This window comes from Syngnathus leptorhynchus, chromosome 18, assembly GCF_054491065.1.
Source record: "Syngnathus leptorhynchus isolate UIUO chromosome 18, UIUO_Slep, whole genome shotgun sequence".
Lineage (NCBI taxonomy): Eukaryota > Metazoa > Chordata > Actinopteri > Syngnathiformes > Syngnathidae > Syngnathus > Syngnathus leptorhynchus.
In genome coordinates, this window is record NC_141212.1 from 3759071 (window position 1) to 3771671 (window position 12601).

The following is a 12601-nucleotide window of genomic DNA, read 5'->3' on the forward strand; positions in this document are numbered from 1 at the left end:
CATCAGTCAATAGCCTGCCCAAGGCAACAGCCACCAAGGCTTCTCTTGTGGCTGGAACACCGCTGCGACTAACCCCCACCGCGCATCTTACATAAAACGGACGTCTCTCCTCCCCGTTGCCAATGTCAATCCATCGCCAGGCCTTGATGGGATATTTAAAGTCATAATAAACACCCCACGCTTCCTATTATATTAGGCTGGAGTAGTTACTGCATGAAAAGATGGCCTGGATTTGATTTCTTTTCAGTAGGCAACCAGGAAATGGGGTGATAAGGACACTTTTCTCTTTTTATAGAATACAAAGAGAGAAGATAATACCACCAATTTGATATTTTGTTCAAATCATTTATTTAATAACCCCAGTTTTAGTATTTTCCATTGACCATAGCCCATGGAGTTCAACTTTGTAGTGTTTGTTTTAACTTAACTGTACCCCAATAACTTTAAATGGGTTAATCATTCTAAACGATGGCCTCAATCATTTATTGCGTTTTTTTTTTTAAATAATTGTAGCTGTCACCAAAGTTGCGCTCGGTGGCTTCACAGTCATTCCACAAACTCCTCTGGGGAGTTAGCCGCTTGTCGCTTTAGGCTAACTCGGGTCGGGTATATGCAGGAAACTCATTTTGGCAGCTTGTTTCCATTATTAACGTGGCCTGCTACCGACATCAGGTGACAAATGGGACCTTTTTTTCCTTCCTTAGGGGGCTAAAATTAGAACACGAACAGCAGGCTACAAAGAACCCATCTCCAGTTTGAGATTGCAGCGTTAGTGTCCGATATTAGAATACGCTTTTCTCTCTGGAAAAAAAAAAAAGACTTTTCAAAGGCAATCTGGCGCGCCGGGGGAGCGACGCCAAGCTTAGCTGCCATTTGGTGGGCACAAATGCCTCTTGGATGGTTGCAGCGCCAAGCCAAATGAATCTCAATCCTCATTATTTTGATCGTATTAGGTTGCACGTCACATTACTGTCTACTGCTGTGTCTGCGAGCCTTTTCCCCCCAAATCTCTTTAATTAAGACTGTACATGTCGAAATTGTATTCTGATGGTGTAAAAAGCTTGTCTGCCCTTGGATTGGCTGACCGGTGCTACACAGTCAACTCATATCCAATCTGAACACTTTCCTTAGGCGTTTCAATATTTCAACTCATTTTGACTTTCAACATTAGCCGATTTGACATATTTTGATTAGTGCTTTTCAGTAAAATTCAGCTCCTGCGATGCCTCCAGCAGTGTAATGGGAGCCCAGTTCTGTTGCGTTTGACAGGAACACTTGCACAAACATAATGCCGTAACACATGATTAGTGTTCTTTGAACAGCGACACAGCAACAGAAGGTTTTTGCTTTCAAATTCCAGCTACTCATGATTTTCTACTTTTTGTGGCAGATTTTGGCATCTCACACCGTAGCTGCTATCCAACGATGGAATAAAAACGGCCTTTTGCAAAAAAATAGTCTACGGTACTATTATGTAAACAAAGTTTTAGCCTCCTTTTCTTCAGCGATTCACATCTTTTTACAGCTCTCCAATTATGCAAATTATGTGTGGGTATGAACATTTTATTTCTATTATGGCTGCGGTCCCGTGGTTGTTGAGTAGGTTTAAAGCTAAAATTAATTCACACTGCACATTTTCTCACCCATAACAATAGGATAGGCAATAAAATCAGCCACATATTAGTTATTTGACCATGCTAGCTACCATAATAAGACGCTGCGTGACTTGAATTAAACCCCCACGCCCGTCCGTAAGAATTTAAAATGCGCACCGATTGTTTTTAATTACTTCAAATTACTAGAAGAACCCCACTTATTCACACTAATCTCAGACATAGCCATTAAACGTCACGTCAAAGTGCATTTCCCTCGCATATAGCTGCCCCGGTTTGTAGCTAACGACGTGTCATTATAGTCAAGGGCGGCTCGGCTAGTAATGATCTTTTTCCAGTGGCTTTCTCGTGTGGTTCGTTGTCATGCATCAAATCGTCGTTTCTACGATGGTTCAACGGTTACCAATGGCTACATCAATGCGAACAATTCATGTTAAAACCTCAGAAATGTTTCACACGCCCGCTAATCCTTTTATGTGTTGTAGCCCTAATAGGCAAATACACTTTTTGTTATATATTGAGTCTCTCCTTGAAGTAAACATTTTCTTTTTGAAGGACATGTTGTTTGCTAGAGGAATCTTTTCAATCCACTTTAAGGTTGTGTGATAAACTATATGCCCTGTAAGAAAAGACCTGAATCCTTGGAAGATGTTTACTGATGCTAACAAGTAATTGCTCAAACTTGGGCTTTCTTTTATGATAATACAGCATTGGAACTCTGTTGAATACTGAGATATAGTCTGCTTTTATATTTAATTTTTTTTCCCGGACTCCTTGGATGTACCTCACGTAACAGCTAAACACCCATTGTTAACCGAATAGAAGAAACGGCGGAAGGCTAGGTCGATGTCCCCGAGGCAGATGTAGACTCTGCCAAGTTCTTTTAAGTCCCGTCTCAGTGTTCTTATGCGAGAGATTGAAAAATGTTGCCTTGTAAACCAATGAAATTGCACAGCCGGCCGCGGCCTCGTCGCCAGTATTGATGCTATCGTGCGGGACGCCATTAGCCGAGAGACGTAGCGAAAGTAAAAGCAAACAAACCGTCGGTCGGCGGCAGTGAAGGGAACAATTGAGGGAATTGACTGATCGCCTTCATTTCCACGAGCCGGGGATGGTATCATTTATTGATCGGGACGTTTCATTAAGTGTCGGCGCAACGTGTCACCTCGCTTGACAAATGGCCGTCTTTACATTTTATGACCCTGCAGTCCATGAGTCACTCTCACAGCATTGCTAGCTTTCTTTTCCGACAACTCTACTCACAACGGTATGATTTTTGTCATTTCTCTGGTGTTTGCTTGCGTTCATTCCTGCCACAGTTGCGACTACGTAGGCCGTTCTTTTCTTTAATTAGATGAAGTCATCCATCAATAGGGCAAGCTAGTTCTTAGCAATTTACAATGGCATTCACAGATAGTCTGCTACTCCATGCTTAGCTTTTTGTCACAGACAAGTTTTTAAAATACATAAGTGAATTTTCCTGTTCCCCAAAATACCTAAATTCTTTCCATCAGACTTCTAAGCTCTCTTTCCATAAATTCTTTCTGTACTTTATGAAATAAATATCATGTCTCATAACCGCATTTTTGTGGCATAAATCCCAGCCAACACCCATAACCCACATTTTCTTGCTATTGGGAATCTTATATCAAATATGCACCAGTGCCCCATATGATAATTAAATTACACTAGTCAAACGCCCCCAAAAAACAGCTCCAAGCATTTTTTTTCCCCCTCGACCCCAAAATGCTACAGTATAATTTATTCCCTCGCCATGAATGCACGCCGGTGTTCACCCCCCGTGTCCTAAATGTGAATTCACGGAGAATTACAGACTGGAGTCCTCTCGGGACCGTAGGAAAAATGTTGTTGATTGCCATGGAAACACACGCTTGCGTTGAAAAGTACGATATGCGCCAGGCAAACAAGAGAGCATCTGTTCAAGTTTGGAGAGGTGTGTTGGAGTGAATCGGGAGTGATGCGAGCAGATTGGATGATTTCCCAAGTTGGGCTATTGCCAGTGGTTGTGCTGAATTTTAAAATAACAAATACTACAGTATATGTATGGATATAATATGTAAACTATCTTCTCAGCGGTTTTTTTGGGGTGGTCTTTCTGAAGTGAGAGAACCAAAAGACTTAAGGTCATCCAAGACATTTTGGACCTCCGTTGCCCTAATTGTCAAGTGGAGAGTCTTTAGCCCGCTGAGAATTAAACATGATCTGTTGACCCATTTGTGTCAGTGGCTATTTATAGTAACCTCATCATAAATTTGAAGAGCTGCCGTGTCATATTAAAAGCGAAGGCTTTGTGATCTCCGTTAATTAAGACGCATGTTCCAAAGTTGCGCGTAATCAGCAAGTCTACGACAGCAAAATTCGATGACTTGCGATTAACTTTAAACCGGGAATTGGGTACACCTTGTACTCATTGCCAGTCACATTTAAAATGTAAATTTTCGCCACTGAACAATGGCAGAGGTTTTTTGGCTCGAAATTAAAAATTCCAAGACTAAACGTCTAGCAACCTCCCCTACAGGCAGAAGCGTTTAAAGTAACAACTTCCACTCCTCTTGGTTCCCTTCAGTCCCTTCACCTCTTAACGCTCCAGATCACTGAAGCAATAATTTGATGAAATAAATAGTAAAGAAATCAGTCAGTCATTCAGAGACACCCAATTCATAATTGCACCCAAAGGCTTTTCCCGAGCTGTGTTCATGTTGGCCGCACTGCAATGATTTATCGACTTAATAATTGCCGGTACCGCACTTTGGATGCCGGCATGAAATTTCATCTCCTCCCGCTCAGCGTTCATTTTAACTGGCGCACACAAACGTAACATTTGGCACAGCCCAGCAAATGTAACGAGGGCTTTAATTACTACTACAAAAGAGCTTTGGAACTAAGACTGACTTCTCTGCCTTCGCCCTCCCCCCCTCTGCGCTCCACTGTTCATGCTCTGACAATTTTCATGCATCATTTACGAGCTTCCTATGACGAGTCACTTGCTGCTACTCCGTCTCACCTTTTCCCTCCCCCGGGTGCTTACTACACATCTTTGATGGTGATAGCTAAGCCCTCGCAAGCCAACCTCCCGTGGGGTGTTTTTTTTTTTTTTCTTCTTCTTTGTGTAAATAAGACATCTGGGCAGCATGGAAGGGAAAATGCAAGGTTCTGTTAACCACGGCGAATTTTATTTCTGTCTACAATCTCCGCCAGGGTTAGACATGACCTAGCCCTAATGATGAATATAAAAAAAAAAAATCTATTTTAAATGGGTCGTAATCCAATTCAAAGTAGGGAGCGTGCGGCACTGTTTAACTGAGGCTAATGCATACCTGAGCGTTTAGTGTCCATTGAGAATCACAATGGGGCATATATTATTAATTATACCAAGGATCTTTTGTCTGATTTATGCTAGTCCACTGGCCCTTGACAGAATTATAATGGCTTTGACTTGATTGAATGAGTCCACCGTGGTCCATTTAGCATATGAGTGCAAAAGAAAAAAAAAGAAAAAAGAAAAATCCAAGGCCCAAGAAAATAGTGAGACTTGCGATGCGTTCAAAACAAACTGAAATGTCTTGCAGTTTGACAACTTAGCATAAAACTCAAATAAAAAGGTCATTTAGGATAATTTTGTCCACTTCAATGGGAACATTACAATACAAAATTGCACTTGTGATTTTGTCCAATTGCCATCCATTTTAAAACTGTACAACAGAAGGGAAAGTATGAATAGACCCTAGTCATTTAGCCTGGCATGTCAGGAATTTTAAACAAAACGACCTCGAAGGACACGTTTAAGTTAAAGCCTTGGCAGTGCTCTCCGATATCGATCCTAGTGAAATTTGTAAAATACAGGCTTTTGACAAATGTCGTCTGCTGCTACAAGTAACTTTTCTAAGAGTTTTTTTTCCATGCACCAAACTCAAAGAGTTGTTGCCGGTCAGTCTCGTTATTGATCATTGCCGGGTAGAATTTATGTGCGAGTTTCTCTGCTCGTGACTTGGCAGGTAAGCGGAGCTGAGCAAAGATCCGCCATTTTCAAGCAGCTATGCAAAGTCGCTAGCTCAGAGTACAGCTAGCTTCTGTTAGCCGCCAACTGAGACGTCTCATTCAATGGGATTTCTTTTTTTTTTGTGTCATTTTGCCTCACAGATCATGTCAAGAGGAAGCTCCGCCGACGTCAATCTTGGGTGCGGGGCATCATCCGCAAGCATAAACACCACAAGAAAGGAGTAGAAGTACAAAAAGCGGAGGCTGAAATAGAAGCGGTTGGGCCCAGCGACTCATGTCTGACGCTGGATGAGGAGTCTTCCTGCGACACCCCGGGACCCCAGACCAACGGTCACCTCCCCCACGTCTCCTCCACGGAGGAGGAAAGCTCCAACGAGCCCCCGGTCGGCTCTACTGACACTGGAAAGGAGTTGGAAAAACAAACGAGTGATTTCCAATCCCAAGCAGACAATGAGAAGCAAACTGATGCAAAAACTCCAAATGAAAAATTGCAGTCTTCTGAGGCTCTCCACGTAGCGCAAGTGAATGGGAACGAGTCCATGGATAGTTTGGACTCCGAGTGCCTGGAGAAAAACAGCGAGGCTGACGAGAAAAGGACTCCTCAGAACACGAGGGATGAAATAGCGTCAAAGGGGGAGCAGAAGAGCGTTAATGACGAGGGGGAATCGAATCAGGATCACAAAGGTCTGGAAGATGATCCGGACAAAGAAGGTACGTATTCGGAGAGAGAATAGGAAGAGGCACGTTGACCCGTTAAATCTGCATTTGACACTGTTGTTGAGGGGGCGCAATTTTTTGGAGGGGTTTACCGTACAGATGTGAAATGGGAATTAGATTTGCAGCCTTAAGACCACGCCGACAGTCAAACAAAGACGAAACGGCAGCACACGGTGGTGCTGTTTGCCTCCTTTGAAGTGCACGCATCCTGTCATCCAAAACCCATTTGGTCTTATTTGAGAAAATGGTCCCTGTTTCTAAATGGTCTACCATCCTCCGCTATAGTAAAAGCTCCCTTTCAACTGCAGAGTTTCATGTGTTTGTTTTTTTTTGTGGGCGAGTGCGAGTATCGCTCACTCGGTTGCCATCATAAAAGCTTTGATGTCATTTACAGGTGACGCCAAGGTGAAGAAATGCAAGACGAGCCCGTCGGAAGACCCGAAAGCAGCGGCCGCGGGGACGGAAGACGACACCAACGCCGCGCCCCCACCTCCTCCCCTCGTGGTTGATCACCAGCAACTTTTGGTAATGCACTCGTGACGATTATTATTAAAAATTGAAGAGGAGGCCGGAGCTAAGGTGGGTTATGCTTCTTAAATTAACTGCAGGAAATGGAAGAGAATATATGACTCTGAAATAAAATGGTGGAGGGTCTTAATCGGGGCTACACAGATTTCTGACAGGGTCGTAATTGTTGCAATTAGTTGATTGAACACGCTCGGGCACATCGTAAATTGACGGTAGACACGACACCGACTTTGCCGTACCAAGGTTAGCTCATAAAAAGTAGCTTGACCTCGGCCTTGTGCCGATCACTCTTTGTAAGTTGTCATTGAGCCCCCTTCGCAAAGCCCGCTCAAACTTTCCGAACAAAGCAGACTTTTTTTTTTTTGTAGACTGGGATTTACATTATACGGGGTGGTAAAGCCCCTTTACGGACGACTGCGCCCCTTCCACATCTATAGGTCTGTTTTCAAGCTGATGGTTTGTCAGCTGTCCTTCTCAGATGAATAACTCTGTCGGGCTTATCCCAACTCTGCTCATCCTTTTTTGGGGTGGCAGTTCTTCTCTGGGTGCCAATTAGGGCTCTCTCAATCAACAAAATGCGGCAAGGAAACAAGGTCATGACTAAAACATTAGCCGCCATTCACCCAAACAGAACATGTGAGCGAACCCCCGGTGCTTGCTACTTTGGTCCCCCCAAGTGGACTGGAAATTGGTACCTTTATGGTTCAGTGGCGCATCGCGGCAGCAGTGGGTGGGTGGCCATCGGCGTGGTGTAATTGGCATAAAAGAAGTGCTCCTTTGACACGCACTCACTTTTCCACCCCCTTCCCAAGTGACATAGAGCCATCAAGCCATTATCGAGTGGCTTTTTAGCCGAGTCCCACGCCGACGACGACGTCAACGCCATCACTCAAAGTGATTGGCAGGCCTTTTCGTTGGCCCGATCTTTTGGACTACGATGGGCCGCCGCCGCTGCGAACAGCAACGCGCGCGGCACTAATCTGCAGGCTTGTGGCTAAAGCGTGTCGTGGGGCGGGGGCGGTTGGGTTATCTTTAAGAAACAGATCGTGAAAATAGGGAGACTGTGAATAATTGCTTTTTTATCCCCCGGCTTACGGAACAAATTGAATTTCCTATTGGCGCCGGGAACGAGCGCCGCCGTTTAAGCGGCGTTATGCTCGCTGGTGTTTATTAGGACTCGTGGTGGATGTCAGCCTTCCCTCGGTTATTTTCATTGATTATAGGGTGCTCATTATTTGCAACTGTCAACATGATGGAAGAGGCTCTGAAACTCTTCTCTGTATTAAATACCATCAGTGGTTTGGTCACAGGCTTGAGGACATCACTACAAGTTTGGGTCTTTTCAGAACCACAATGTTGCTTATATTTTTAGCGCCCGAGGCTCTGCTATTTTTCCCTTTCCCAACAATTGGCCTATTGTGGGGAGAAAAAAAAAAATGAACGGATGATTGCTGATGAGATTTTTCCGGAGTAAATATCCAATCTGGAGCTTCACCGCATACTTATTGCTGACGATTCTGTTTTCTTTTGACAGTTGGCCAAAATGAGTTCTTTTCCCACACCGTTGGCACAGCATGGGGGGAACGTCGTGGCGCTATTACAACATTTCACCATTTCATGTGCAACGTCCCAATTTTTATTTTGTCATCTTGGCGCTCGCTTTTAGTTGTCACAGCGGGGGAGCCCCATTCACCCCCGAGGCATGTTTGAGTCCCTAAAGAGAAGCGAGTTCATCATCTGCCAATCAAAATAGATGGCATTTTACACTTCATTCCGGACTGCGGTGCTGCATTGCCACCAAGCCTCGGGTCCAGGTCCATCCAAGTGTACCACTCTGGTGATCAATTTAGGAAAAACGTTATAGATCAGAAATTACTTTCTGAACCTTGGTAAGGGAAATATAATACATTTCCTGAACTGAATTGTACTCAGGGTTGTTGAATTTGACACCCCACGCTTTCCTCTATCCGCTTCCACCCAGCCGCTATCCCGCTTAACAAGCTGAGGAAATCCACGGCGCGACTTTGACCACTCAACAATGATCGGAAAAAAGACAGCTTTGAAAATGGAGCTTGTGTTAGCTTCATTTCAACAGTGGCTAGCTAGGAATACAACTTGCGAAATGTTGCTAAGGTTAATCTGTAATGAATAAACTCGGAAAGAACATCTTGTGTCCGTTCAGATATTATTTTTTGGACGTCAAGGTGTTTCATTTCCTCTGATGAAAAAGCATTAACTCGTGCCAGTGGTCCTTCGAAATAATAACGAATGACCCCTCCCCCCATTTACCGGCGTATTTTGACATTGATCTCGCACAAGGACCTTTAAAGCCCATCACTCCGTTTTTTTTGTTCTTTTACAACCAAGTGCGCATAATTCACAAGCTATCAAATGTCGTGGGGATTTTTCCAGCGATTCAACGTTGGAAGCCAAGCCGGTCCGGGCCCCGCTGCATATTTTACGATGAGTTGACAACCGCGGCAGGGATCTCTCCTCGCCGTTCCTCCCCTTAAGGGACGAGCTTCTCATTTTAATGTTCCAAGACGACGGTCGTAATATGATTTGTCGTGATTGTCCCAGACCCTTCTAACACCATCTATATTGCATTACCTGTGTGACCCCCCCCCCTCCCCCTAATAAGCCACACGGACCAGAATGTTATTTTTAAAATCAGTGTCCGCCATCCCTTTGCCCTCGCTGAGGCGAAAAGAAACCGATGTTCATTTATCATTTATTGTTTTTGCTAGGAAAGGATTTGAATTGGCATCTCGGAGCGAGATAGCGGCGGCTTAATAGCGTCCCTGCTGACGGTACACGTGGCGAGCTAGCCTCTCCAATGATCTCCAGCACCGCTGGCTTTAATTAGACGCACTACTTCTACCTTCCCTCTCAATACTTGTAACCTCTCGTAAAAAAAAGAATGTGGCTACATCAGACCCGTGACAAGGCGGGTGACACGGGCCAAAATAGGCAGCGGCGAACAGAGGCAGGCCTTAACGGGTTGGGTCTTGGGGGTTAAATGGCCCGTGTCAGCGGCAATTCATACCGCATGGGATTACTGCCCCTTTTGTGTTGCGCCGTGTTCACTCAATCAACAAGCGCGTTGTAAGACATGCCGCCGCCATTTACCCCACGCTGCCGCCCGGCCCCTGACCAAGCGGACAAAAGGCAAAGGGAGCGCAATCAGACCGTTCGCCGCGGCCAGTGGGGAGAAAGACGGAAATGAATGGAGCGGAAACGAGGGAGACAGGGTGAGGTGGGAGTAGAATAGAGAAGAAAAAAAAACCCCCATAAAATTCACTGCGAGACAAGAGCTTCGGGGGGAGGGAGCTCTATAAAACATTGAAATGGGGAAAAGGTGAGAAGATGCTACGTAAAATAGGAGCGGAGGTGCGCCGTAAAGTAGCAAAGTGCACCCAAAACGCAAAGGGAAGGTGACAAACCCGGTGGCTCGTACTGTCGAGATGGACTGTAATTACGCCAATTAAAGCTTTTATGCAGATTTTGATGCGTCGCCATGCTCCATTTTTTGTTCGCTCCCCTTTGGCGCTTTTACCGTAAGAAAATAGGCCAATAAAATGTGCCGAGTACGGCTCGCCGGACTGCGGCTCTAATGATGACTATTATTTTTGCGGGGGGGGGGGTGGGTGTCTTTATAAGAGTCCTCGGCGCTGGCTTTTTACTTAACAAGGGACTTGCACTTATTAGAGGCCAAGGGGGAGTTTTTGTCACATCTTAGCGAGGGCATTGTCTTGCACTGCCAGAATGTCTAATGGAAAGTGACAATACTGTCAAAGTTATTATGCGCTTAATCTGCCGTTGCAGTGGAGGAGAAGGTCTCGTGGGAATAACAATGGGCTAACTTTGATTCATTGGGAAAAAGCAGAAATGCTCTTTGCAGTGTTTTAATAACAGTGAAACGAATCAAATAAAGATCAGGCCCTGTTTTTGAGCATGTGATCAGGACATGGCTAATTATTTTTTATTACGATCATAATGACTTTTTGTGATCTGAAAGCAATTGCTTGACCGTATCATTGAGGAAACACGAGTTTGTTTGTTGCTTCCGTCTTTCCCTTCAATGTAATCAACATCCATTGTAATCAAACCGGATTAAGCCTGTGTGTGTGTGTGTAATTAAATCCCATACGTCGGCTGACTTCATCTTGACACGTCACCGCCTTTCACCCTAGAAACCCCCACCCCTCCTTTTTTTTTTTCTTCTCTCGCCGCCATTGATAGTAACTTTAATTAATGTGCCTCGGTCGCATTGTGATGAGCTGTGCATTTTGAACGCACACAGACACAGACACACACACACACACACACACACACACACACACACACACACACACACACACACACACACACACACACACACACACACACACACACACACACACACACACACACACACACACACACACACACACACCAGGGTCAATTAAAAGGGCCTTTCACTGTCCACAACGTTTTAATTAAAGTCGTCGTGAAATGCAAACTTGCTTCTTATTATGATTAGCTTTAATTAACTGTCACCGGGATCCGCGTCTCTTTTGTACGCCTTTGACCTCCAAATGCTGTCACACCTGTTTTTTTTTTTGAACCGCCGCCATTTCCGGCGCACACGTATACCAGCTTATCATAAATGTATTTCTCCACTCGCAGGTGCTACTCGACATGGCGGTGAGGAGGAGCGAGGGCTTCAGCGTGGAGCAGATGGAAAGACTCTACTCGGTGCTCAGCCAGTGCATCTTTGCCCACCGCAGAGAGTACGACAAGACGCGACTACTGGAGGTAACCAACCTAGTCATTGCTATATTATCTTAGCGTATGCTAACTTGACAAGCGAGCGTATCATCCACACAATAAAAGAATTATTCGCAGTGAACAAAATCTGTGGCGAAATATGCCAGAAACTTGATCACATACTTAACTTGCTTTAAAAAGCAACAGTGTTTGTTTACCACGAGTTAGCCGCGAGCTCCAAGAGGAACATATGAACCACGTTGCTTGGTTCTCTCAAAATTTCCCTCCGTTATTTATTTACATATTGTCGAGTATTTATGCAGATTTCTTCTCTCCCTCGCACCTCCTCAGGGAAACAATATTTACATAAAGCATTTCAAACTGTTTCCAGTTTTTGTGTGTGTGTGGGGGGGTTAAGAAACTGCCACAACAACTCACTGTTGAAAGATGATGACGTTATTAGGTGAGAATCACAGCGAGCGACACGGCGATCATCATGGCCGCACGATGGAGTCAAGTTGGGAAATTAACAAAGTCTTTTTGAATTGACATTTAGGTCACTCAATGGGGCATTGAGAACGAGTAACTGGCAGTAAGCTGGATGTTTGACAGACATGACATTTTGGGCATTTATGTCTTGAATTTACAAGTCATAATGTGCGAGGGGGGAAAAAAACAAAAAGCCAGCGTAGCTGTGTAAATGTCATCATGGTGCCAAAATTACACTCGGGCAAGAATACCTCTGCCTCGATTGTGACTTTTATCTGTGTGGATTGCTTTGCTAACGAATACAATGCACCAGATTGTTGCCTCTTAACACTTTCTCTATTTCTTCCTTCCTTCCACGCCCCAAAAAAAAAGAAAAGACGACGGTTCTCGAGGGGGGGGCGAACGCAAAGATGATGAAGGGAGCTGGCGTGCGCTCGGCGAGTAAATTAACTTTGGGTTTGGTCCAATAGCATGTGAACATATAG

General features: G+C 44.6%; 1 protein-coding gene across 4 annotated transcripts in view; it reads left to right on the forward strand.

Annotated features, from left to right (window-relative positions):
- atad2b (ATPase family AAA domain containing 2B) overlaps positions 1–12601 on the forward strand; it is a 28551-nt gene that overhangs the window by 13902 nt on the left and 2048 nt on the right. For all 4 annotated transcript variants that reach the window (XM_085936861.1, XM_085936862.1, XM_085936863.1 and 1 more), the window contains exons 25-27: positions 5775–6344; positions 6745–6875; positions 11547–11675. In XM_085936861.1, coding sequence (XP_085792987.1) covers positions 5775–6344; positions 6745–6875; positions 11547–11675 — 830 coding nt within the window. The remainder of the gene's footprint in view (positions 1–5774; positions 6345–6744; positions 6876–11546; positions 11676–12601) is intronic.